The sequence below is a fragment of the Chenopodium quinoa genome, unplaced genomic scaffold (assembly GCF_001683475.1).
Source record: "Chenopodium quinoa cultivar QQ74 unplaced genomic scaffold, ASM168347v1, whole genome shotgun sequence".
Taxonomy (NCBI): Eukaryota; Viridiplantae; Streptophyta; class Magnoliopsida; order Caryophyllales; family Amaranthaceae; genus Chenopodium; species Chenopodium quinoa.
In genome coordinates, this window is record NW_018743292.1 from 10,486,804 (window position 1) to 10,511,270 (window position 24,467).

Consider the following 24,467-nt stretch of genomic DNA (forward strand, 5'->3'; position numbering starts at 1 on the left):
TCAACAATACATCAGTTGCGCATGTATGGACTTAGGTCCACAATAATATTATTGTGAATCAGGTCCACACAAGTTTTTTCTCACTTATATTACTTTTTTTTATTTATTATTATTTCTCTCTCCTCCTAACAATTAAATATATCTCCACTAACTATACTTTATAAAATTCATTCTATGATACCTATCATATAAATTTCCTAAAACTTTACGCAAAACGTACTATTGTGATTATTACGAAACGGAAGGAATACTATTTAATATTATATTTCTTTCCTCTTATAGTTCTCAATCCTCACACATACCTGTTTAGGATAAAAATACCCTGGACACGTGGTCCAATGTGATGGTGAAACGTGTCCCCTGGGTCAACACTCAAAAGTGCCAACCAGGACATGACACGTGACACTAGTCAACATTAGGGAATTGAAACCTTTTAAAAAGAATAGTAAAATAATTATTATTGAAGTGGAATAGGTTACTAAAAAAACCTTAATATATATATATATATATATATATATATATATATATATAAACCAATAATTTGTATAAGTGGGGTGGAGAGAGAATCTATCAAATGTTAAAATATGGTATGAGGAGACCACTAGTAGAGAGTGAAGTAGTAAAATATTATTATAAGTTTTCAAAAATAAAATTAGAGCACATATAAAATACTACGGGAGTAAACTATTACTTCCACCGTGTTTCTAAGTTTTACACTTTTCTTATGTACTTTTGTTTTTTTGAAGTGTTACACTTCTTTTTTTTGGTAACCTATTCCATTTAAATATTAATTTTCCCTCCACTTATCGTCCACACTCAAACTCACATTTACTTTTTTGTTAATGTTTTCCTTCTCACATCCTTTATTTTTCAATAAGATATTAACCAAACTATCTCTTCTTATAATTCTTTAATTTAATACTCCCTACCCTATTTACATATTTTTATATTCAATTCAATTAATTTACCTAAATATATGTGTCAGTCAAAGTGTAACACTTTAAAAAATGGAGGGTGTATAAAATTTTCTTGGCGCACAAATTGAGAAGATTTTGAGCACAAAAATCAAGGCAGTGATTACAATGTAGAGTAGAGATTTCATTGGACTACTATGAGAAGATTCACCTTTATTAAATAAGTTTTAGGTCTAATTAATTCAAATAAATCCAGATAGGATTTTATCAGATTTAGTGAGTTTAATAACTTCTAATAAGTTTTAGTCCAGTCAAATAAGGTATAATGAAGTTCCATTAAAGTTTTAGTCATGTCTAAAAAGTTCCATTCAAGTCTAATATGATTATATTAAATACGATATTAATATTATTAGTTTATTTATAATTACAATATTATTTTCTTATTAAGAAAATTTGTCAAAAAAAATCTTTTATAGCAACGTTATTGTCAGAATAAACCTTATAATTTTTTTTTGGCAAGTTAAAACCTGATTGTAAATTTATTTTGTTGAAGACAAGAATCTCTAATTCACTTAATTATCCTCTAATTTCCCCTATTTCTTCTAATTACCCTCTAACTTAATTAATTATTTAACTATTAAATTAATTTGTAAATAAAAAAATTATAAAAAAACCACCACCACCTCCATCAGCCAACCATTTCCTCCTTGCCAACATCCCTTCTCCCTCACCAGAGCCGCCACTCAATACCCCCCCCACCCCCAGCGACCCATCTCCATCACTGGCCGACCACTCTCCCTCTCCTTCTCACACTTCATTACAACTTGTGGGGCATATGCTATTTGAATATCTTCCTCTTCCTCCTCACTATCCATTACAACTTCATTCAGATCAATATAATAATAATGCACGGTCCTTTCCAATACAAATTGCCTTTAAGATTTTCATTAAGATAAAAATTCTCTACAATTATCACAAAACACTTGAAAGCTTAAGTCGCTCATATAAATATAACTCTTAATGATACAAAATTTCGTACAATTATACTCACATTAATCAAATTGATACTAAAAAAATTCATGTGTGACACTAACATAATTGCAACATGTTTTATAAATACACAATTGGCTAAGCTAAAATAAATTAATCTCATATAACTAACCATTATTTTTATTTTTATTTTGATGCAACTAATCATTATAAATTGATACTCTATTAATCCTTATCTTCAACTACCGGTGCAAGTAATCACTTTACAATAATCACCATCAAACTTAAAGTAAAATCAATTACAATTCATTGCAAAACTTAGTTCATCATCATCAATTGTATCAAACTCCATCAGAATTGATTGACAATAAAATCATCTGTACAACCATTTAAATTAAGGAAAGTTATGGTACAACCAAGTACTGTCGCGCACTAATAGATCGAATGTCGAGTACTAAGTTGGGTTGGGTTAGATCGAGTTTAGGTGAACCTAGCTATATTTGGTTATTCGAGATGAAGGACGGGGTCATTTGCTACCTGAGGATCTTCCTTTTCAAAATTCATAAAAATCTCATTAATATCAATGTTCATTTTTGAATCACCCTCCACGTTTTCCGTTAAATTACAACCCTACAACTTTAACACAACATATAAAAAAACTATCAGATACATCAATAATGAATTTGATACTACGAAATATCATACCTCTTACAACCTGCCCAATTTAACACAACATAAAAAATAAAAAAAAAAGTTTCAGTTATGCAAATTATACATATTTTAAAACCACTATAATGAAATTGATACTAAAAAAAATCACACCTCACTTAAATAACTTAAATATAATTTCTAAATACACTAATAAGCTAAATCATATACATTATTAATCTTTTAATCTAGTTACTACCCACCACTGATAATCAACACAGTACAAACCCTTATCTTCCCACACAAATGCATCGACATATATCAAATCCACTTATCTAACAACAATTACAAATTCATTATAAAACTGAAAACAGTATCTTCTTCGATCGTATTACTTAAAATCAATTATATGTGGAGTAATTCATTGTAAAAACTAAGTTCATCAAATATATCAAATTTAATAAGACATTTTCGTTCAATTATAGGAATTCAACCTGTTCAATTGCTTTTTACAACATTTCCTTCAATGATACCCGAAATACGCTTCGAACAACAAGATTAACTACCTGACTTAATATCTCTAGCTTTAATTATGGGAACATCTTGAACTTCCATTGCCTTTGTCATACAAATGGTTGCCAAAACTAAAAGAAATAGCTTGCTCGTGACGATGTAATATTTTTCATGAAAATGGCGCCATAATTTTTTCATCTAATTCAACATTAAATTTTTAACGCTCTTCTCTTCTTAGGCGGGAATTACTAAGTTTTTCTTCCGCTTAACTTTCCCGCTCAACTCTCTCCCATTCATTATAATAAAATAATGAGTTGTCTTCTATCTATTGGGTGTCTATGTGTACACATAGACTAAATCTATGTGTACACATAGACTAAATCTATGTGTATCAGCTCCCGGCCAAGTGGGTCATAAACTCATAACTCTAGTACAATCGTTCAATTGTGCAAGTGCTTAAAAAATAAATAAATAAAAAGTCTGTAAAGAAACTGATTTTTACTGTCTCCTCAATTACAGCTCACCCCAAAAATTAATTGCCTGCACGTGACATTGACACCATTGAATCATTGATTAAACTAGATCACGTGATAGCCTCCTTCTTAGTTGCTACTACACACTTAATGATTTATGATCATAAACCACAAAGGTACAAATCTAGAATACCCAAAACGAGCAATCAAAAAATCAAATGGTAGTAAATTTTGTTCTCCACATGCTAACCATATGTGGACCTACTACCATACCACTACCAATTGTACTTCAATTTTATTTTATTTTTATTTTCTATTATTTATTTAATATTTTTTTTTAATTTTAAAAAGTTCATGAAGATAAGGACAATAGTAATAAAACAAATTGTTAAGAACTTTATTTTATGTCACATCATCCAAATACATGCATATCTCTTTTTGATAGATGTCATTTTAACAATAAATGAACCAATGAAATAGTTTATCTATGGGATTCATTGTCAAATTATTATTATTAATATGAATCCACAATAAAAAATCCTCGATTAATCTATACTTCATAATATTAAGAGATATAATTCTTTCAAAATACAAGTATTATTTTATTTTCTCATAATATTCATGAATTGAATATATGTAAATTAAATTATGTTTACGTCTTCGGTTTCAAATAAAATGTTCCATTAGAATTTTAAAGGTTTATAGTATCAACTTTGATTTAATTCAAGAATAAAAAGCACTATGTAAATACGAGTAATAATAGTAATAATAATAATAATAATAATAATAATAATAATAATTTATATCTCAAAAATAGACAAAGTCATACAACCTATAAAAAATTAGTAGGAAGCCGAGATACAATTTGGGTCCCCACTCCACTATAATAAAGTTATAGTAAGTCTTTGCGCTCATCGTCAAACCCAACTCCGAAATAAGGACCGTCCGAAGCCAAGCAGAGGTGTGATCTCCCTGCTGCAATTTCCACAATGCTGATTGTCGAGGAAATAAAGAAAAGTAGTTAAAATGGGAAGAAATTTTAAACAAAGGGAGTAGTCGTTCTTTAACATAGAAATCTTTATGGTTTCCACCGCATGAAATTAATAAACATAATTAACCATTTTTATATTTATTACTACTACGTTTTATTAAATTTATGAAAAATGAATACTACGTATTTTAACAATACATTTTCAGCGTGCATCTCTTTTTACATATAACACTTCTCAATTCACGATATGCATTAGTATAATCATTGGTATCTTTAATCATAAAAAAAAACCAATAAAAAAATTTGATATTATGAAAGTATAAATCGAACTAATCTAACAAAATCGAACGTGAATATATTAATCCTCAATTATAAATTGTCAAAGTTGATCAAAATATAATACTCGTATGAGTTAACGTGTTGCAAGTTTAATAAAATAGAGAAAATATACGATTAAAAAATTAATAATATCTCCTTAATACAAACAATAATTCACCGTCAAAATTTAATAAGTTAATGCACGAAGTAGGAAGAATATGAGACCTAGAGAGTACTACTCAGTACTCCGTATAGTTTGCATGGACCATTCTGAAAATTCATTGATGGTAACATAGCCAGTAGGTCTATGGTGGAAGTGGAAGTAGCGATGATCTATCCATCTTGGGCTCTGTAGAGTGTACCTCTTCACCAATTATTGGACTAGCGCGTTTTTGATCGGGTCCAACTAGGGACTCCTTTAGCTGGAGCCCAAAAAGATAAGTTCGCAAACAGTTGTAAACATTTGGATACCAACTAACTCAATTGATCAATAGGTTTAGGATGGTACTCTGTATTCAGTGATCAAAGTCATAAAACACCAGTCAACATTATTTGTCTTTCGTGACTCAATACGCTAGTAGATCAAACAGTTTGGAACATGGAATAATTACCAGATTTAATAACAGTTAAAACAAATGATTACATAAACAGCCTTATTCCAATTATATTTTACAAAAATGAAGAAAATTGTAATAAGCTTTTTGAAAAAGAGATACTTGTATTTTATCTTTAACAAAACTTTGTGCTGTTGTGCATGTGCCATTATAGTTCCCTAGCACTAAAAAATAAAATTACTTTATGAGATAAGCCATGCTATGTTTTTTGCGAAAGAATTTATACAGTGTCCTTTAGCCACGTTTTTTCAGAAAAGAAATGCTGTACTAATGAGCAAAGTTTGTAGTATCAAAGAGACTACACACTAGACCTACTTTGGTGCTCTACCCATCATATAAAATACTAATGCGATTAGTGTTTACTATTATTAGTGCTTTCCTTCATCCTTTTTTTTTTATTGGTTTCTATCGTTTTATCTTGAAGCTCATTGAGGGGATAAGAAACGTGTATCGGTACACTTTATGTTTAACCTACAGAGTATCTATTTTCCGCTATAGTGTTTTTTTTATATGCATAAGAGAAGACTTAAACGTGAGATCTCAAAGTCAAATCACCAACTATTTTCCCAACTACTAGGCCAAGCTTTTTCATATACAAAGTACATAGTTATTTTTAAAATATCTCAAAGTCAAAGTCAATTTTTAAGATTGGATACTCAGTCCATTGACTCCATTAATTAAGAAAATGGACCAATTATATACAACGAAATTGAAATCAAAATGTAAAGATGGATACAAATGTGGAACATTGTTAGTGAATTTGCTAATTTAACATTCTTTCTTTAGATTCGTTTAGCAAACAACAATATGTTAGTGGAATTAAGATACAGAAACAAATTCCCCTATAAAATCAACAATGGTTATAACTTAATACTAACCGGGCATTGTGCTTGTTACAGCAGATCATCATTCACAGGAATTGTCCCATAGTCCCATGAGTTACAACAAACAGATTACGTACAAAATTTCTGAACAAGGTTGTTCATGAAGATGCTGTCCATATGTAAACCTGACCGCCGCTAGTAGCACCAGCCAGCATCCCAACATTGCAGGGGTGAGCATGATACCGACATGGAATAGCAGACATATGAGAGCTTGCCAATGAATGTACCGTCTTTTTTTGTGTCACTGATAGCACATCGACTCTTCTTTTCATATTTCCAATATAAAGATGTGTATCATCCCAGCCCCATACAGCCCTGCTCAAATCACACAGCATAAGAGTTCATATACTTAGAATTTTACCTTTAATGATTTGAAATACAAGTAGGGAAAGGACAGGTTGCAGCAGTTACATGAAGAAAAGTCAATTTCTGTTAATGCATCATGCATGGACTTACTAAACATCAAATAAACACATATCACGCAAATTAATATATATCAGCTTATGGGCAAAATTTGCAAATGTACAGCAAAAAGAGTTGCTTTTTAAAACAAGCAATTCTACTGAAGTACTGATAGAAAGAATGTTATACCTGAAAGAAGAAATCCATCTATTCGTCCAATTATCATGGGGAATCATGTATGTATCCTCAAAATTTACACCGGTAAGCACACCAATATTGTCATCCACACTGCACAGGGAAGAAAAAAAAGACATAAGAAGTGAAGGAGCAACAAATATTATCCAAAGCTGACAAGATTAACAAGGTACTTGACACTTTCATAAAACAGCTTGCTCCAGAAAACAGGCATCCAAGTCATACACTCAAACAAACCAAAGTATTAAAGCTAAATTTTAATGGTCCATGACTCCATGGAATAACAACAGGGATTTTTCAAAACTCAGCTAATTTCCTGAGACAAGAATCGGGAAGAGACCTTTAATCTGACAAAAAAGAAAGTTAAGTCGAGTTTCCAACATCAGGGAAGCCAAAATGTTTGCAAATCAGACAGGATAACCTTTAAATATGTAACTAAGTACAAGGACAAGTTTTCAGTAGAGATGTCAATTAGCTTTCAGCTACTGAGTCGCAGCATTTATTAACAGCATAAATAGCATTTGTGCCAACATAATGCATAATATCTCCACATAATAGAATTAAAGCATGAAATATAAAAAATTTAGAATACTTTGCGAAAAAGTTGTTATAACTAAGTAAACAATTAACATAATGGTCAAATACCTTGTTGTTGCCAGGCAACGACCAGATGGAGAGAAATAAGCAGAATGTACAGCTCGTGTATGCTTGACAGTCCACATAGCTTTGTGATCAGGATGTTTATCCTCGATTTTGACTTTCATATTTCTTAGATCCCATAGACAAGCAAATCCATCTGTAGAACTAGTTGCCATGAAATTGGTGTTTGATGGGCTAAAATCAATGGAATTTATCCTTCCCTGATGTAATGGCCAAGAGGACGAGATTTCCCCCACTCTTACATCAAACATATTTAGACCCCCTGGACCTTCAGCAAAATAAACAGTATTCACATCCTGTGGCTGTTGTGCAAGTGAATAATAAGAAGACCCATCAGCACTCGAGCATACAAGTTCAAACTTCTCCCTCTCAATGTTCATCATCCGTAGAAACCCATCATAACAGCTAGAGTATACCTGCACACAAACTTACATCATTACCAAATCAACAAATCAAATGAAGAAAACTCAATTGAAATACAGAATCGGAGAATGACACAAATCATCCCAAAGATCAGTCAAAAGTCAAAGGTTCAAGTTTCAAACATACAATGTATGCAATATCAACATGATATCATTTTATTGAAGCACAAATTTAAAATTTCAACATGGAATTTATATTTTCCCTTTACTAGAAACAATTGCACAAAATTTCAGAAGAAGTTGGTTAAGCTACATCCATGGTGTCTGCATTTTTCATGGTATCTCCCTTATAGATAGATAATGTGCAGGGATGAGAAGGAAAAAAATATCAAAAACCATTACAAAACAGACAGGGTTCAAACACTGATAAAGTTGAAGATCCCAAATCAGAATACAGATGAATAACTCTGCCTTTAAGTACAACACAAGCTTAGCAAAAAAATTCCAATAGACAAGATAAAAGCCTACAAACTGGTTGAAAAAACAGAATATATAATAGGTTATGTTGGAAATCTAGAAACACACTCTACGATAGCATGTATGCATTAACAAAAAATATGAGTAAAACATTTTATGGCTAAAAATAGTAGATTTGAACCTTAAATCAAGCATGAAAAAGGGATTGATGGGAATTACAAAAGACTGACGACTAACAATTGATAACTATGACCATGTTGTTAATCCAAATAAAATACATTAATGCCAAGTGATTACCTTTGATAGAGCAAAAGGGTGCACAGAAATCCCAGAAATAGGAGCCAAGTGTGGTTTATAAAGATGAATCACATCTTTTTCCTCCCCCATTTGTGGTTTAACATCCCAAAATCCCAATTGCCCAAACTTGTTCCCTACAACAACCATAGTCATCTCTGTTGTCGGAAAAAACTGAACAGAAAATATCCTCCCTGGCACAACACGGGCTATGTTATCATATTCTAACTTCAGCGAGAGTGGAGCAAAAGGCTCCTCCAGCTTAACCCTTTCAAACTTCGTGGCAGACTGTGAATAGTCATCCTCATATTCTAATTTTATCTTTCTGGCAGACTGTGAATGGTCATCCCCATCTTCAAATTTGATCTTTCTTGCAGACTGTGAATGGTCATCCCCATCTTCTGATTTTATCTTTCTGGCACACTGTGAATGGTCATCCTCATTTTCTGATTTTATCTTTCTTGTAAGTCTAGTGAGTTTTTTTACCAGAGCCAGGGGTGAACCTTTCCCCTCATAGGCTTGTTCCATACTAGGAGCCTCCACAGGCACAAAATTTGATTCGGGCGACCTGGATAGCCTAGAGGGTTTAGCAGGTGAATCAATAGAACCTTCAGATAGGCCAGACAAATCAGGAGGCTTTCCTCGAGTGCGAAGGGAACGACGAATCACAACTGGACTACTATCAGGCTTGGGCTTCTTCTCAGAGCTCTGCTTGTATGACTTCTCCTCTCTGTGATATATACCATTTCACATATTAAAACCCATACAAACCACACAAAATACTAATAACCCCTACCATAGCCCAGCTAGAGAAACTTAGACTAGTACTACCTTCATTTCATATTATTTGCAATGATGAGACATTTTGTACTCACACTTTATGTCAAATCGTTGCAAATTGAAACAGAGGTAGTATTACCTAATACTTGTATAATTCAATTTCTTGCAATAGTGAGTATATTGCGTAAGTATTTGTATTTCACTTAGATTTAATGTCATATCAAATCTAAAACATGTCACATTTCTAATTTAGATTATAACAATAAAAAGAAAAAGTACTACACTTTCTAAATTAACTTTGCTAATGTTTAACTTATCCAAATTTCCCACAATGATAACCAACAAGAAAACTACTTTGCACCATGATAAAGATGTAAAAGCTTGTTATTTCAACACAATTCCTTTAATTTTGGGCCGAAGGAAATACATAACATTTCTATTAATCCAACTATCACAGAAATATCATACAATCAAAAACAGAATTAATGAACATCAATTTGAAAAAAAATCCAAATTCAACAAAGCCGAAAATAATAGCAATTTCAAGTTCAATAAACATGTTGCAATTACTTAAATGTTAATTAGTTACCTTTCCTTTAAATTAAACTAAAAACGGCTTCAATTTTCCTCATTGAACATGCAAATTAAACTACGGAGTACAAAATTCACCAAAAAGCATAATAACCAAATAAATCAACAGACAAATGGCAGCAACAAAAAAGAACTTCAAATTCAACAAAACCGAAAATAACCGCAATTTCAAATTTGAAGTTCAATAAACGCGTTGCAATTGCTGAATCAGTAACCTTTCAATTAAACTGAAAGATACACCAACTTTCCTGACTGTACATTAAACATCTAAAATTCATCAAATAGCATAAATCCAAAGAAATCGACAAAAAAGGCAATAAATTAAAAATCAAAGGAGAGAGAAAGACCTAAAACGCTTGGAAGTGGCGGAAAGATCGGCAACATGAGAGTGAATTTTGAGAGAAGCCAGAACTTGGGAGTTGCGCTTGATATTCTCGAGCCGCTTGCGTTCGTACTCTGTCATTTGATCTGACGCCGCCATTGCCGCCGGCGAGGAGAGAGAAAGACAAGGGTTTGAGTTTTTAGGGCTTTTTTCGGCGGTTTGTTTGGGGAGGGGTTGTATAAGTGTTGTTTTTGCGGGAAAATGTAACTGGCGGGAATTGTTTTTCTTTATTTCTTTCTTTTTTTTTTTAACAAAAAAAAATACGGAGTAAATGTTGGGATGTTTGATTATGGACATACGTGGATGGGTAAATGGACATACATGTGGAGCTTACTCACTAGTTTACATATCACACATCAGGCTTCTTGGATGTTAACTAATGTATGTAGTGGTGATTGAGGCTGCACAGGGTAGGAGGGATCGCGTGTTCGATCCCCGCAATAACAATTGGAAGGGAATTGAAACCTAACCACTCAGAACTGAGCCTCAAATCCGGATTAGTCCAAAGGGTGAACCAGGTGGAACACAAAAAAAAAAAAACATTCATACGAGCTAATCTATAAAGAAAGAAATTAAGAAAATGTCACTAGAAAACAGAGTTCTGCATAGTAATTATAGCTCACAAACCGTAGCAGCAAAGGACAAATTACACCATTGAAGATGAAGCCCTTGATGTCTTGACAGGTGGTCAAAATTGGACCAAATCGGACCATGATAATGAGCTTTTATCAGAGGTAATTTTTGAGACTCGCACTGTAAAACATGAAGTAGCTGCACTTTGAAAACCTTATGTGTTTTTCTCTTTCTCTCAATATCATTCTATTGTTTACAAGTGAGCCAACAAAGGACTTTTTTGTTGCTCATCCAATTTCACGGCAAAAGGCACCTCAAAAGTCAAAATAAATAAGCTTCATAAAGGAGTATTTATAGTTGGGCATAAGATAAAGAGTATACTACTTGCCCCAAAACAATCACCAAATAAAAATGAACTTCTCCGTATAAAAAGGGATCATTGCCCAACACACATAATAAAAAAGGAAAATTAAAAACAATATACCACCTCCAATTTCAAATGATGCTACGAGTAACACTTACAATCGTACATGATTACACCGTATTATTTGCAAACAAACTGAGAAACACAAGAGTAAAAAAAAATACAATTAGACTAGTACTCGTAGAGTAAAAGTGTTTTTTTTTTTTTTTTTTTTGGGCAGCAAAGATGGTTAAAATCAGTTAGAACCAGAAGTAGTCCTAATTTGGCCTTTTATCTATTGTGGTCTACTGGTCTTGTGGATAAACCAAGAAGTCGTCTTACTCTACCCGCAATCACCATGGCCTGAAGAAAACAATCGAAACGAAACGAATGAATGGGATTCACAATGTCATGTACTCTAATAAACTTCACAATAACATGTGGCCCCACCTCAGAAACCAGAGGAAGTGCTAATGTTCGAAAGCGAGTTTTGGAAAAACTCGACAATGAATTAGCCAAAGGCGATGAAAGAGCCGCCCTTCTCTTGTCAAAACAGTCCCTTACCCAACCTGGTGGCCTCCGCTGCTTCGGCGCTGCTCGCCAGGTTCTTTTTTACCCTCTATCTAAATCAATTTTATGACTTCGACTATATTTGATCATTATGAATTCAATTCAGTATTACCCTTTTGTTAATTAATTTGTTTTCTTTTATTGGGTTTCTCTAAATTTTGATTTTTCTATGATTTTGTAAGAATTAATTTCTGCTGAAGATTTTGATTATTTCATTCACTATTAATTGTCTGGTTGGTGTATGAGATTAATGTGCAATACAAATCAAGATTATGCCTCCCTATATTCTACAACTATGATGGTATATATCTATGCTGTGTAACAAAATTGTGTAATTTTTAAAAAGATGGAATCTTGTCCATTATAAAAAATGGATTTTATTTTCAATCATACTGTATAAATTGTACATCTTTGAGGTTAATTGGATGGAGCTGCTCTATATGATTATGATTAATTAAAGATGAGATTGCAAAAGATTTGTGTTTCCAATTTAACCTCAGACTTTGTAGGTTGAATTCCTGATAATAAATAGATTGGGATTCATGATAGACTTTTAAGTTTTAATGTTCCTTCAACATGGAGTTTGTTAGTTCAATTTGGTTTTGTCTGCTGGGGGTTCTGTAGATATGTCATTGACACATGTATTACTTGCATTAATTTCAAGCTTTTGAACATGTGAATCTTTGTGTCGAGCTTCAGTAACCCGTATGGCCTTTGTCCGACTCTTGACATGATACATTGGATAAGGGTGTGAGTGTTTGAAGCCTAGAACAATTTGAATTTGAACAATGTTATGAAGTGCTTTCTGGACAGACATGTTTGGATCCCTACACAGACATGATTATTGTCTCGAAGTTGAGATGTTATGGATTTGGACTTTAGTATTGTGTTATTAAGTGGAAGTGTGATGTGCAGTGCAGGTGCCTCAGAGACTGTATACTTTGGATGAATTAAAGCTGAATGGAATTGAAGCTGCTTCTCTCTTGTCGCCTGTGGACACGACTCTTGGTTCAATTGAAAGGAACCTGCAGATTGCTGCGGTTTTAGGTGGTGTTGCTGCTTGGAACGCCTTTGAACTTAGCCCCTAGCAACTCTTTTATATCTCTTTGGGATTGTTGTTCTTGTGGACATTGGATCTGGTAACTTTTTTTTTTCTTTCCTTTGTCAAACTTGAGAAATTTTTTCCTACATTAATGGTTGAGGCTCATGAAAATATTGTTCATGGACTGAGTCACTGTATTAAGTTTTTGTGCTTAGAGAAATGCTTTGAATCATTTAAACAATGTGTTAATCTGTGGCTTCTAACAGATTTCTTTTGGTGGAGGAATTTCCGGCTTGGCTCTTGATACGATTGGCCATGCCATCAGTCAAAAGTACCACAACCGGGTTATTCAAGTAAGCACATGGTTCATTTTCTCGTTTCCTGGAGCTAATACGTGTTGTCTTATTGGATTTGTTATCTTTAAATGTATAAATATGGTAGATGTTTCCTTATAGGGTGGCCTTTTCTAGTTTTCGTCACACTTAAAGTTTTTGCTATCCCTGAGTTGACCACAAGATCAATTTTCAACTGCAGCATGAAGCTGGACACTTTTTGATTGCCTACTTGCTTGGCATCCTTCCAAAAAGTTATACACTTTCGAGTTTAGAAGCTTTGAGCAAAGAAGGGTCTCTCAATGTTCAAGCAGGAACAAATTTTGTTGACTTTGAGTTTGTCGAGGAAGTAAGTTATTCTCTCTATGACCTGTTGAGTTCTCTTCCCTTTAACACTCTCTCTGAACTATCATGTCTTACTGTCTTAGCTTGTCCAACTAGCTTATGCTTTGGTACGTTTGAACGTCTTTTCCGTGCTTATTTTTTATGAGCTTTGTTTGCTTGAATTTGAAATTCTGAATCAATTTGTGACTGTAATTTGCAGACCAACGCAGGGAAAATGTCATCTACGGTATGGTCTCTTCTTGGTGCAAGCTTTTATGAGGCTCCCTTGTACTTAATTTTCTCTGGAGAAACCTCATGTTAATTAACAGGAAACTACTTATGATTATGACAGTATTATGTCTTTGATTAGATGCTGAACAGATTCTCATGTATAGCATTGGCTGGTGTAGCAACAGAGTACTTATTATATGGATATGCAGAAGGAGGTTTAGCTGATATTAACAAGGTTCATCCTACTCATCTATCTGGTCATTTCATTGATTTAATCATCATGTCTTAGATTCCCCTATTGGTCTTGAAAGTCCCCCCTTTAGTGAACAAAGTGCCCCCGATTTTACTGTTATGCATTTGTCATTCCTTCATGAACACACAGTAAAATTCTGTTGGCCTAAATTAAACAGATCCTGTTAGCCTAAATCAAACTAACTCATAAACCTTGATTTTATTGTGCTATTGGGGTTTATATCTGTTTTTTCCTAACGTTTGAATTGTTTTTCCTTCTGAAAAGTTGGATGGCTTGCTCAAGAGCTTGGGGTTCACACACAAGAAAGCGGATTCACAGTTGAGATGGGCAGTCCTGAATACTATCCTTCTCTTACGCCGCCATGAAGAAGCTCGAGCGAAACTTGCTGATGCCATGTCTAAGGGGATGTCTATTGGCTCTTGCATCAATGTTATTGAGGAAGCTGTTGATGATGAAGACTTGGTACAAAATTTGTGACTTTGTGCTTACTTTGCGGGTTGCATGCACTTACATTAGCAGCCTTCATGCCCAGGAAATTCTTTCTTGCGATGGTATTATCTTTTAAATTTGCTTGTTATATATTTACCTCTCTAGCATGTTAAAAAGAAAACCATTCTCAACAAAATGAATACATGCTTTCTTCATTTTCTCTTCCCCTGATCACTGATGAATCAATCTTATTTGATAGTTCATGTTTCGTCACCTTACTCTCCTTAATACTTTGTATGATATATGAAGTATTTAGAGCTCTTGCGATGTCCCTTTTTTATATTTCATGTTTCCCATAGATTATTTGCATCCAAAAAATCAAATTTTAGTTAAAAATATTTGGATTCAATGGTGAGATCAAGGGCTCAAGTATTCTCAATGGCAACTATATTTGCTGCTACAATTTGCAATGGTGATCGTGGTGCTCTTGAACTCAAGACAGAGGTAATAATCTATAATTATATAGGTGAGAGAATTGACCTTACTTTACACTGCAAATCCAAGGATGACGATCTTGGAGAAAAAGTGGTTCATTTTAGGGAGTCATGGTATTTTACATTTTCTACGAATATATGGGGAACAACATTGTTCTATTGTAGTTTCAATTGGGCAGATGAGGAAACTAAGTGGTTTAGTATATATTTTAACAATAGAGATGTGAGGGTTTGCGGGATGCATTGCCCGTGGTTTATTTTACCAACTGGCCCTTGCCTATTTGCACCCGTTGTTTATGTATGTTACCCTTGGAATACTCTTAAGTTTCCGTCTTCTTTAGGACCCTCATCGATGTAATTTCAAGGGTGATCTATTGGATAGTAGGAGCAAGATTAATAAGTGTATTTGATCAAAATTATCTATATTTTGCAGGTCTATTTAGTTGGTATGTAGTTGGGTCATGTTTCGTTAACCTTCTCAAACATGAGTACTCTCCTTAATATATATTGACCTCTTACAACCTCCATTTTTAAAATTATATCTTCATGTTTCCATTAATTTCTTTGCTATGAAAATTAGTTTTCAATAAAAATTCTTGGATTCAATGAAGACATCAAGGGCTCAAGTATTGTCCTTAAATGCAATAATTTTTACTGCATCGACTTGCATTGGCCATGGCAATGCTTTTGATCCCAAGATACATGTAATTATCTTCAACTATATAGGTGAGAGAAATGACCTTAGTTTACACTGCAAATCGCGTGACGATGATCTTGATGAGCAAGTGATTGGATATAAGGAAGCATGGGAATTTTGATTTAATGTTAATATTTAGGGAACAACGTTGTTCTATTGTAGTTTCAAATGGGGAGACGAGGAAGTTAAGTGGTTTGATATATATGTTTATGAAAGAGATTTTAAAGTGTGTGAGACAAATTGTACGTGGTACATTCGTCCAACTATACCTTGCCTAGCTGTAGATGATACTTTTAGATGTTACCCTTGGAGTACTTATAGTTCTCTGGTTGCTTTAGGCCCATCGTCGATGTAATTCCATGAGTGATATTTTGGAAATTAATTTAGGAATAAGATTAATAGGAAGTTATTTTAGGAATACGATTAATATGTAATAATAAGTGTAATTGATCAATTTCTCTCTTTTTGCAAAAGCCTATTGAAAGAAGTGGATTAATGGTAATGCAATCAAAGGTGGGCACAGTGGCGGACCCACGTGTAGTCATAGTGGGTCCGCGGACCACCTATTATTATATATAAAAAAAAACACTATGTATTAAGGATTTAGCTTGCAGCCTAGTGGTTTTTTTCCCATCCTACCACTCATGAGACGTGGGTTCAAATCCCATTACTCACAATTTTTTTTTTTTTTTGCTTTAGAATGAAAACATAAGTCAGAACCCCAATTCCCCCAAATTAAAACCCTAAGTCCCAAACTCACCTAAATCGAAATCCCCAAACTCCAGCAACCCCGTCGCCGTTCACCGCCTCACCAGCCGTTTTTCTTGCTCCTTCTCACCGTCGCGGCGTCCTATTAGCGGCGTTGAGGCGTAGCGTGAGAAGACTGAGAACAGAGCAGCGTGAGACTTAGTTCAGTCCACTGCCCGCAACCGCAGCAAAACCACTGGCCAGCAACCCCGTCGCCGACCTCGCCAGCAACTTCAGTCGTCTGTCCCGGCGTCCCGCAACCGCAGCAAGGCTCTGCTCAGGCGTGAGTGTGAGGTCTTCATTCCGTACTCCGTGAATTCAATTTTGTTTTGAGGTTAGTTTTAAACTTTTAATTTACATAATTACATTGCAAATTGATTAGATTCTATATCAAATCATCAGTTTAAATGTTTAATTATCAAAATTATCAGATTATATGTATATCACGATTCACGAATTTACTGTATGAGTTGTTTTTTTTTTTTTGGTGAAATTTCTTGATTTTATTAGAGCTTGATTATTTGTATGACTTTATTAGAGCTTGAATCTTATGACTTGATTATCGTCACTTGATTATCTGTATGATTTTATTAGTGGTTGAATGTTGTGATTTGTGAATGTGAGTTGTGGCCGATATTTGACCATTTGAGCCCTATTATTTTATAGTATTATTTCTGTTTAATTGATAAATGATAATAGTTGTCCAACTTGCTTATTAGCTATTGAGAATGGTGATTGCTAATTTAGAGATTTGGGGTTGAAGGATGGATTGAAATTGAGGTTAATGAGCGTTCTTTTGATAATATTATTAGTTTTATTAACTTTGAGAGAACCCTACCTTCTTGTATGATTTATCTAATTCAACATTTAACTTCAATATCAGAATGAAAAGAAAAACAACTCGAGATATTTCAAGTTTTTTTACTAAAAAAGTGTGTACTCTAAATCCTCCTCCTCCACAAAATGATACTCCTCCTCCACAAAATGATTTACCCTTTCAAGAAAGTGAACCAAGTTCTCCTTTACATCATGCTAGTGAACAACATTCTTCCCCATCTCACAATTTCCCTCAAAATGAAGATGGGCAATCTTTTCCCCAAGGTGGTTCGGATCCTAGTGCTCAAATTGGTGAAGGAAGGTTAAGTGCACTTGATATTATTAATCTTCCACAAGACCCCGGGAAAAGAAGAAGGATGTGTGATTTTCATCCCGATGATAGGGATTTAGTGCGGAGAACATACATTCAAAGAAAGCCATGTCAAGCTAAAGATCATGCGTTTCCTCAAACACTTTTTGGGCCGAAAAAACGTCGATTTAACGTTAATTGGTTTGATACTTGGCCAACATGGCTTGAGTATAGTGTTGAGAAAGATGCTGCCTTTTGTTTCATTTGCTATCTATTTAAGGATGGTAACACAGCGGGAGTGGATGCTTTTGTTAATGGAGGTTTCAGATGTTGGAATAGAAGAGACACAATTGTAAAGCATGTTGGTGGACACAAGAGTGCTCACAATAATGCTGTGATTGCTATGAACTTTTTCATGAATCAAATGAGTAGCATTGCCACCGCTTTATCAAAACAAACAACGGAAACCATGAGTGCCTATCGTAAGAGATTAGAAGCTTCAATTGAAACCATTAAATGGCTATTGTTCCAAGGGTTGCCTTTTCGTGGTCATGATGAAAAGGAAAGTTCATTGTCTAGAGGTAACTTTCTTTCGTTATTAACTCTTCTTTCAAACCATGATCCTGAGTATTCCAAAGTTGTTTTTAAAATGGCCCCTGGTAATTGTCAACTTACTTCTCCAAGTGTCCAAAAAGATATAATCAATGCTTGTGCTAAAGAAACAACTAAAGCAATATTGGAAGAACTTGATGGTGGATTTTTTGCTATTCTTGCTGATGAATCTGCCGATGTTTCCGATAAGGAACAAATGGCACTTTGTTTGAGATTTGTTAATAAAAAGGGGGAAGTGTGTGAGCGTTTTCTTGGTATTGTGCATGTTCCTGATACTAGTTCTTTGACTCTCAAAGCTGCTATTGAGTCATTACTCATGGAACACTCTTTAACTTTCTCTCAAGTTCGAGGTCAAGGTTATGATGGGGCAAGTAATATGCAAGGTTCAATCAATGGCCTTAAAACTCTAATTTTGAATGAATGTTCTCAAGCATACTTTGTTCATTGCTTTGCTCATCAACTTCAATTGACACAAGTTGCACTTGCTAAGAAAAACTCAGATTGTGGTTGGCTTTTTGTTGATGTACTTGCACCTCTCTTGAACTTTGTGGGAGGTTCACCTAAGAGGAAAGAATTTCTTCGAGAAAAACAACGTCAAGGGGTTGTAGAAGCATTATCTTTGGGTGAAATTGAATCGGGAACTGGTTTGAATCAAGAACGTGGCTTATGTAGACCTTGTGATACTCGTTGGGGATCTCACTTTAAAACCATTTTGAATGTGCTTGATTTATATCCTTCAATAGTTTTGTCACTTGATTCCATTGCAGAAGTATCTGATACACTTGATTCGAATAAAGCACAATCTATTACACACTTGTTGATGTCATTTGATTTTGTGTTTGTGGCACACTTGATGGTTGATATATTTGGAATTACAAATGCGTTGAATGTGGCATTGCAAAAACATGATCAAGATATTGTAAATGCAATGGTCATGGTTGATGTAACCAAGACTAATTTGCAAAAATTGAGAGATGAAGGATGGGATTCACATATGGAAAAAGTCACTTCTTTTATGGCTAAATATGGCATTGAGGTTCCAAACATGGAGGGGCGATATGTGGTTCCTGGGAGAAGAATGTATAGAGGTAAAGGTCCACAAGTGACTAATCTTCATCATTTTAGAGTTGAAGTTTTTCTAAGTGTCATTGATCTTAAATTACAAGAACTTGAAAATCGATTTCCCGAGGTAAGTAAGGAATTACTTGTGTGTATGTCTTGCTTTAATCCTGCAAATCGATTTCATTCTTTTGACAAAAGAAAGTTAGTTCAACTTGCCAAATTTTATCCCGATGAATTTTCAAGCTCTGAGTTATTATTTTTTGAACATTCACTTGAAAATTTTATTGTTGATGTTCGAAATGATGAGAGATTTTGGAATTTGAAAAGTCTAAGTGAACTTTCTACGAAACTTGTTGAGACGGGAAAGTTTGAAACTCATGATCGAGTCTACTTACTTTTGAAGTTAGTGTTGATTCTTCCTGTTGCAACGGCAAGTGTAGAAAGAGTATTTTCCGGAATGACGCAAGTGAAAGATAAATTGCGTAATAGCATGGGAGATCAAATGTTGAATGATTGTTTGATTACTTATTTAGAAAGAGATTTGTTTTTGAATGTTAGCATGGATGATATTGTAAATCGTTATCAAAATATGAAAACTCGTTGAGAGCAATTGTAATAAAATTAATAATTTTTTAGTTGTAATACGAATTTGCATTACTTTATGGAATGAACTTTTTTATGTAATTTTTTTTTTGTTCATTATACAAGCTTTGACTTTTTTTTGATACTTTATGCGGTCGATGGACGATGATGGGACCACCTATTAATCAAATCCTGGATCCGCCACTGGGTGGGCAAAGGATTATGCTCATAATGATCTTATCTTTTAGTCATTACATACATATAAACATTATATCGTAGACCCTTATGATTATGAAAAGTAGTACAAGTGTATCCCAATGAAGCCCCATTATATCAACAAGATAAACAAAAAATGCTAATTAAGTGGTAGTTTTGTGAATAAGTTAACAACTTTATCCAATCAATATGACATTTTCATAACAAGATCTATAAGAGTGAAACCTATATTTAATGAAAAGTTGTTGATTCCATCATGTAAATGCTACTTGATCTACATTGCAAGTTTATTAAGGTGATATAATTAGCAAATATCTCATTAATAACACTTTAATGAATCTAACAACACCTGCCCGCCCTTGTATTTTTTAGGGTGCTCTCATATTGCCCTCGACACCTCCCCTAGTGACCTGACGAAGTTGTTAATAAATGAAGACTTAGCTTGGTAAAAAATTTGTGACTTGTGCTTAATTTGTGGCTCTAAAATTAGGCATATGCTTGGAAATTGTGGGTTGCATACTTGCATATATACTTGCATTAGTTGCATACATATGTATAGCGCAGCCTTTGCACTTAGGACATTGAAATTGAAGATGACAACCTATTAGTCATCAACTCAATAAAAGACATTTGGGTAGTACCTTGACAGATTGAACATATTATCGAAAACACTTGTTCTCTCCTTTCTCGATTTCGCAATTGGAGTATCCAGCACGTCTACTGAGAGGCAAATCGCGCAGCGGATTGGATAGTTAATGTAGGCCATTTAGTATATAGTAGTATGGATATTGATGGTTGTAGTAACCAGGGGCGGAACTAGCATGGGTTCAAGTGGGTTCATTGAACCCATTGATTTTTTGAACAAAATTAAAAACTTTTTTTTAAAAAAAAAAAAAAAAAAAAAAAAAAATTCAAAATAGGTTTAGATAGAATATTCGTGTAATATATGACAAAAAGTAAAGCTGTAACCCAGTGGTTATTTTTAGCTCCCATCACACAAGAGTTGTGGGTTCAAAACCCATAACTCACACTTTTTTTTTAAAATTTCATTTTCTGTTTTCCTAACACTGAAGAACGAAACCTTTCCTCTTCCAGTCTTCCTCATTCCCCCAAATTGAAAAACCCTAACCTCTTCCTCCTTCTCTTCCTGTTCTTCCTCTCTCTCTTCTCTTTCGTCCTCCTTTTCTTGCAACCCACCGGCGCAAATGCAGGCTGACTAGCCAAGGCTCGAAGCTGCGAAGCAAAGCAGACCCACAAGCCACAACCACTCAACCCAGTGGCGGACTGGCGGAAGTCAGCAAGTCACAGTCACAGCCCGACATCCGTGTGCCCGTGTCTACTCGTCTAGGACTCTAGGTAAGTGAATTTTGGGATTTATTTTTGGCTAATGTAATTTACTTCTCAATTTGGGGATTTTTTTTGTGATATTTTGAATAGCTTTTTGATATTGTAAATGGTGGAAAATGCAACTTTCAGTGATGTTGTTTCTCTTCGTTTTGATGTTTTACCTTGCTGATTTTTCTCAAGCCCTCAAGGTAATTTGTTTTGGCTTTTAAGCTAATTTATTAACTTTGATTTGGAATTTGTTTGAATTTGGTGTTATCTTTTGTTTGTTTGTTGGATTGGATGGATTATGGATGTTGGATTAATCTTGGGATTTGTCATTTGTGTTGAATTTTGTTGTTTAGTACTAATGGTGGTCTAATAGAAGTAATAGTAGGTTGCTTCTATTATTAATTTGGTGATGCTAAATTAATTTTGAATATAGATTTTTGATATTGTAAATGGTTTGTTTGTGTATGTAGCAGACTAGCATATATATCATGAGTTTAAAGTCATTTTGGAAACGTGCCGGGAAGTCACAAAAGTCTTCAACTTGTTCTTCACCTAGTTCAAGGGATCCTCCAATAGAAGAACATGTGTCTCCTAACGATGATGAGGTTCCTATTACTGCACTTCGTCATGAGCTTCAATTTATATTAATGATGTGCGCCAAGATGCAAGGTTTGGAGACTTGAAGGGTATTCATGAGCTTTCTATGATGCTTGTTGAAACAAATAAGCATACTACTTACAACTTAGTTTACTTGCTTATAAGACTAGCATTGATCCTTCCGGTTGCAACTGCAAGCGTGGAACGAGTGTTTTCATCAATGACATACGTAAAAAATAAGTTGTGAAATAGTATGGGTGATCAATTATTGAATGATAATTTAGTCACTTTTCTTGAGAGAGATTTATTTTCAAGAGTTAGTGATGATGATGTATTGGAACGCTTCCAAAGTATGAAGACTCGAAGAATGCTTCTGTAGTCTTTTTTTTTTTTCTTTTCATTTTCCTATGTGTAATCTATTTGTAATCCATATTTTGAACTTATTTATGTACTGAATATTTAATTATTATATTTTTTTTTCTTTTGTTAATTACGATTTCAAATTTCCGAAGTTTCGAACCCACACTTCGAAAATCCTGGTAACGCCACTGGTAGTAACTCTAGTTTGTTTTCTATTCTTTCTTCTGACACATTAGGAATTTCCCCCGTGAGGAGGGCTTCCTAATGTTTATTTCTTCTTACCTTTTATAGTTGCAACACTTATTTTTTTTTTCAAATTTGTCGATGCGTGATTTCAATCGTTGACATCTTTGATTATTAATATGTAAAAATTATAAACATTTGATATTAAAATAGTATAACTCGAGACGAATCTAACAAGATTCCACATGACTATATTTTTACTTAAGTATAAATTATCAAAGTCAGTCAAAGTGAAACATATAAATAGTGTAAAAGTCAAACTGTTGTAACTATAAAAACAACGGAGGAAGTACCTTTTTTTTTCTTTTTTGGTAAGGAGAAGGGCCCTACCGAATCAGAACCTCTCATTGATCCTCCTGACCCATAGGGTTATATACTTACCCCCACTATATTAAACAAAACTATACGTAGTATTTTAAGGAAAAAACAAATGCTTTTTAAATTTTCTCTTTTCCCATCATTGATTAATTGATGTGATGATTTAATCATCTTTGGTAGTTGGTTCATGTTTCATAAACCTTAAATGAAGTACATATAGACCTTACCTTTTTTTAAGTTTTATGTTTCCATTACATTGATTTATTTACTTCCACAATCAAATTTATATTACTACTAAATAAACACTTCAATATAATGGTGAGACCAAGGACTCAAGTATTCTCTATAATTACAATGATTTTCGTTGCATCAACTTGCAACGGTGATCACGATGAATATTATTTCAAGACAGTGGTAACAATCTTTAATTATTTACGTTTAGGAGGCCGAGGAGTTGACCTTACTATACACTGCAAATCTAAAGATGATGATCTTGGTGAGCAAGTGCTTCATTATCAAGATGCATGGCATTTTTCATTTTATACTAATTTTTGGGGAACAACTTTGTTCTATTGTAGTTTCAAATGGGAAGATGCGGAAGTTAGATGGTTTGATATATATGTAAATGAAAGAGATGCTGAAGTATGCGGGTTGGTTTGTTGGTGGTACATTTTTTCAAATCGACCTTGTGTAGTTACACCTGGTGCTTTAACTTGTTATGCTTGGAAAGGTTATGATTCTCCACTTTCTATAGGTCCCTCGTCAATGTAATTTTAACATGTGGCAATCAACTGTTTATGAATAAGATTTACAAATAAGCTAAGCAATAAATACATTTCATCATTATATATCTCTCTATGCAAAAGCCATTGTAAGAGATGTGGATTAATGGTAAAAGGAGGACAATCATTACAAATATCATTATGCAAGTGTTATTTTTCTCTTCTTGATACATGGTTTATACATAATGTGCTTAAATTTTTCCTACCCCCATTTATATCAAAGTTATTGCAACTATAGCACTCTATATAAAATGAGTATGACAAGAAAAAAAAAAAAAACCAATTTTTGGTCAATTCAGTAATACATTTTAAAGCTATCTCAGAGTATGACATATAGATAGAAAAGCTGAGCTTGTAGAATTCTTTGGTATGGAGCCGAGGAAAGATTAAAAATCCATTTGGTTGCATAATATACAATCACAAATCTGAAGAGTGAAGAACGAAGAGTTTTAGGACTCCATTTATAAGATAAGCTAATACCACGAGTGAAAAAAATATCATTAGTAACTTGATAGAACAGACTTTTATAAATGCAACAACGCAAGGTAAAAGATACTAATACGAAAGTAATTAGTATTTGTAACGAGCATATCACTATGCTATTGCTAAATTATTAGTAACCGGCTTTAGGCTAAGCAGCGTACTTTATGT

At 33.8% G+C, this 24,467-nt stretch overlaps 2 protein-coding genes and 1 pseudogene across 2 annotated transcripts; 2 read left to right on the forward strand and 1 right to left on the reverse strand.

Annotated features, from left to right (window-relative positions):
• Positions 1-6,133: 6,133 nt before the first annotated feature.
• Positions 6,134-11,119, reverse strand: LOC110736977 (DNA damage-binding protein CMR1-like). Its single transcript, XM_021917321.1, has 5 exons — positions 10,454-11,119; positions 8,739-9,465; positions 7,588-8,018; positions 6,937-7,035; positions 6,134-6,660 (listed from the first exon to the last, which is right to left on the reverse strand). Exons 1-5 carry the CDS (start codon positions 10,783-10,785, stop codon positions 6,444-6,446), a joined length of 1,806 nt encoding a protein of 601 aa, XP_021773013.1. The 5' UTR covers positions 10,786-11,119; the 3' UTR covers positions 6,134-6,443.
• A 585-nt stretch (positions 11,120-11,704) lies between these two features.
• On the forward strand, positions 11,705-14,865 carry LOC110736978 (annotated as a pseudogene).
• A 188-nt stretch (positions 14,866-15,053) lies between these two features.
• On the forward strand, positions 15,054-22,199 carry LOC110735938 (zinc finger MYM-type protein 1-like). The gene is made up of 4 exons (XM_021916111.1): positions 15,054-15,149; positions 15,573-15,585; positions 17,517-19,510; positions 21,987-22,199. The coding sequence occupies exons 1-4, from the start codon at positions 15,054-15,056 to the stop codon at positions 22,197-22,199; spliced, it is 2,316 nt and encodes a 771-aa protein (XP_021771803.1).
• The last annotated feature ends 2,268 nt before the right edge of the window (positions 22,200-24,467 follow it).

What these genes read in the sequence shown, in the direction of transcription:
- LOC110736977 (XM_021917321.1), bottom strand. Translation starts at nt 10,785, where the DNA reads ATGTCCATAATCAAACATCCCAACATTTACTCCGTATTTTTTTTTGTT. An exon ending in CGTTGCCTGGCAACAACAAG is followed by an intron (nt 7,036 to 7,587) that starts GTATTTGACCAT and finishes TTCCCTGTGCAG; the next exon opens with TGTGGATGACAATATTGGTG. An exon ending in AGATGGATTTCTTCTTTCAG is followed by an intron (nt 6,661 to 6,936) that starts GTATAACATTCT and finishes TGATTTGAGCAG; the next exon opens with GGCTGTATGGGGCTGGGATG.
- LOC110735938 (XM_021916111.1), top strand. Translation starts at nt 15,054, where the DNA reads ATGGTGAGATCAAGGGCTCAAGTATTCTCAATGGCAACTATATTTGCT. An exon ending in TTGAAAATCGATTTCCCGAG is followed by an intron (nt 19,511 to 21,986) that starts GTAAGTAAGGAA and finishes TTGTGTATGTAG; the next exon opens with CAGACTAGCATATATATCAT.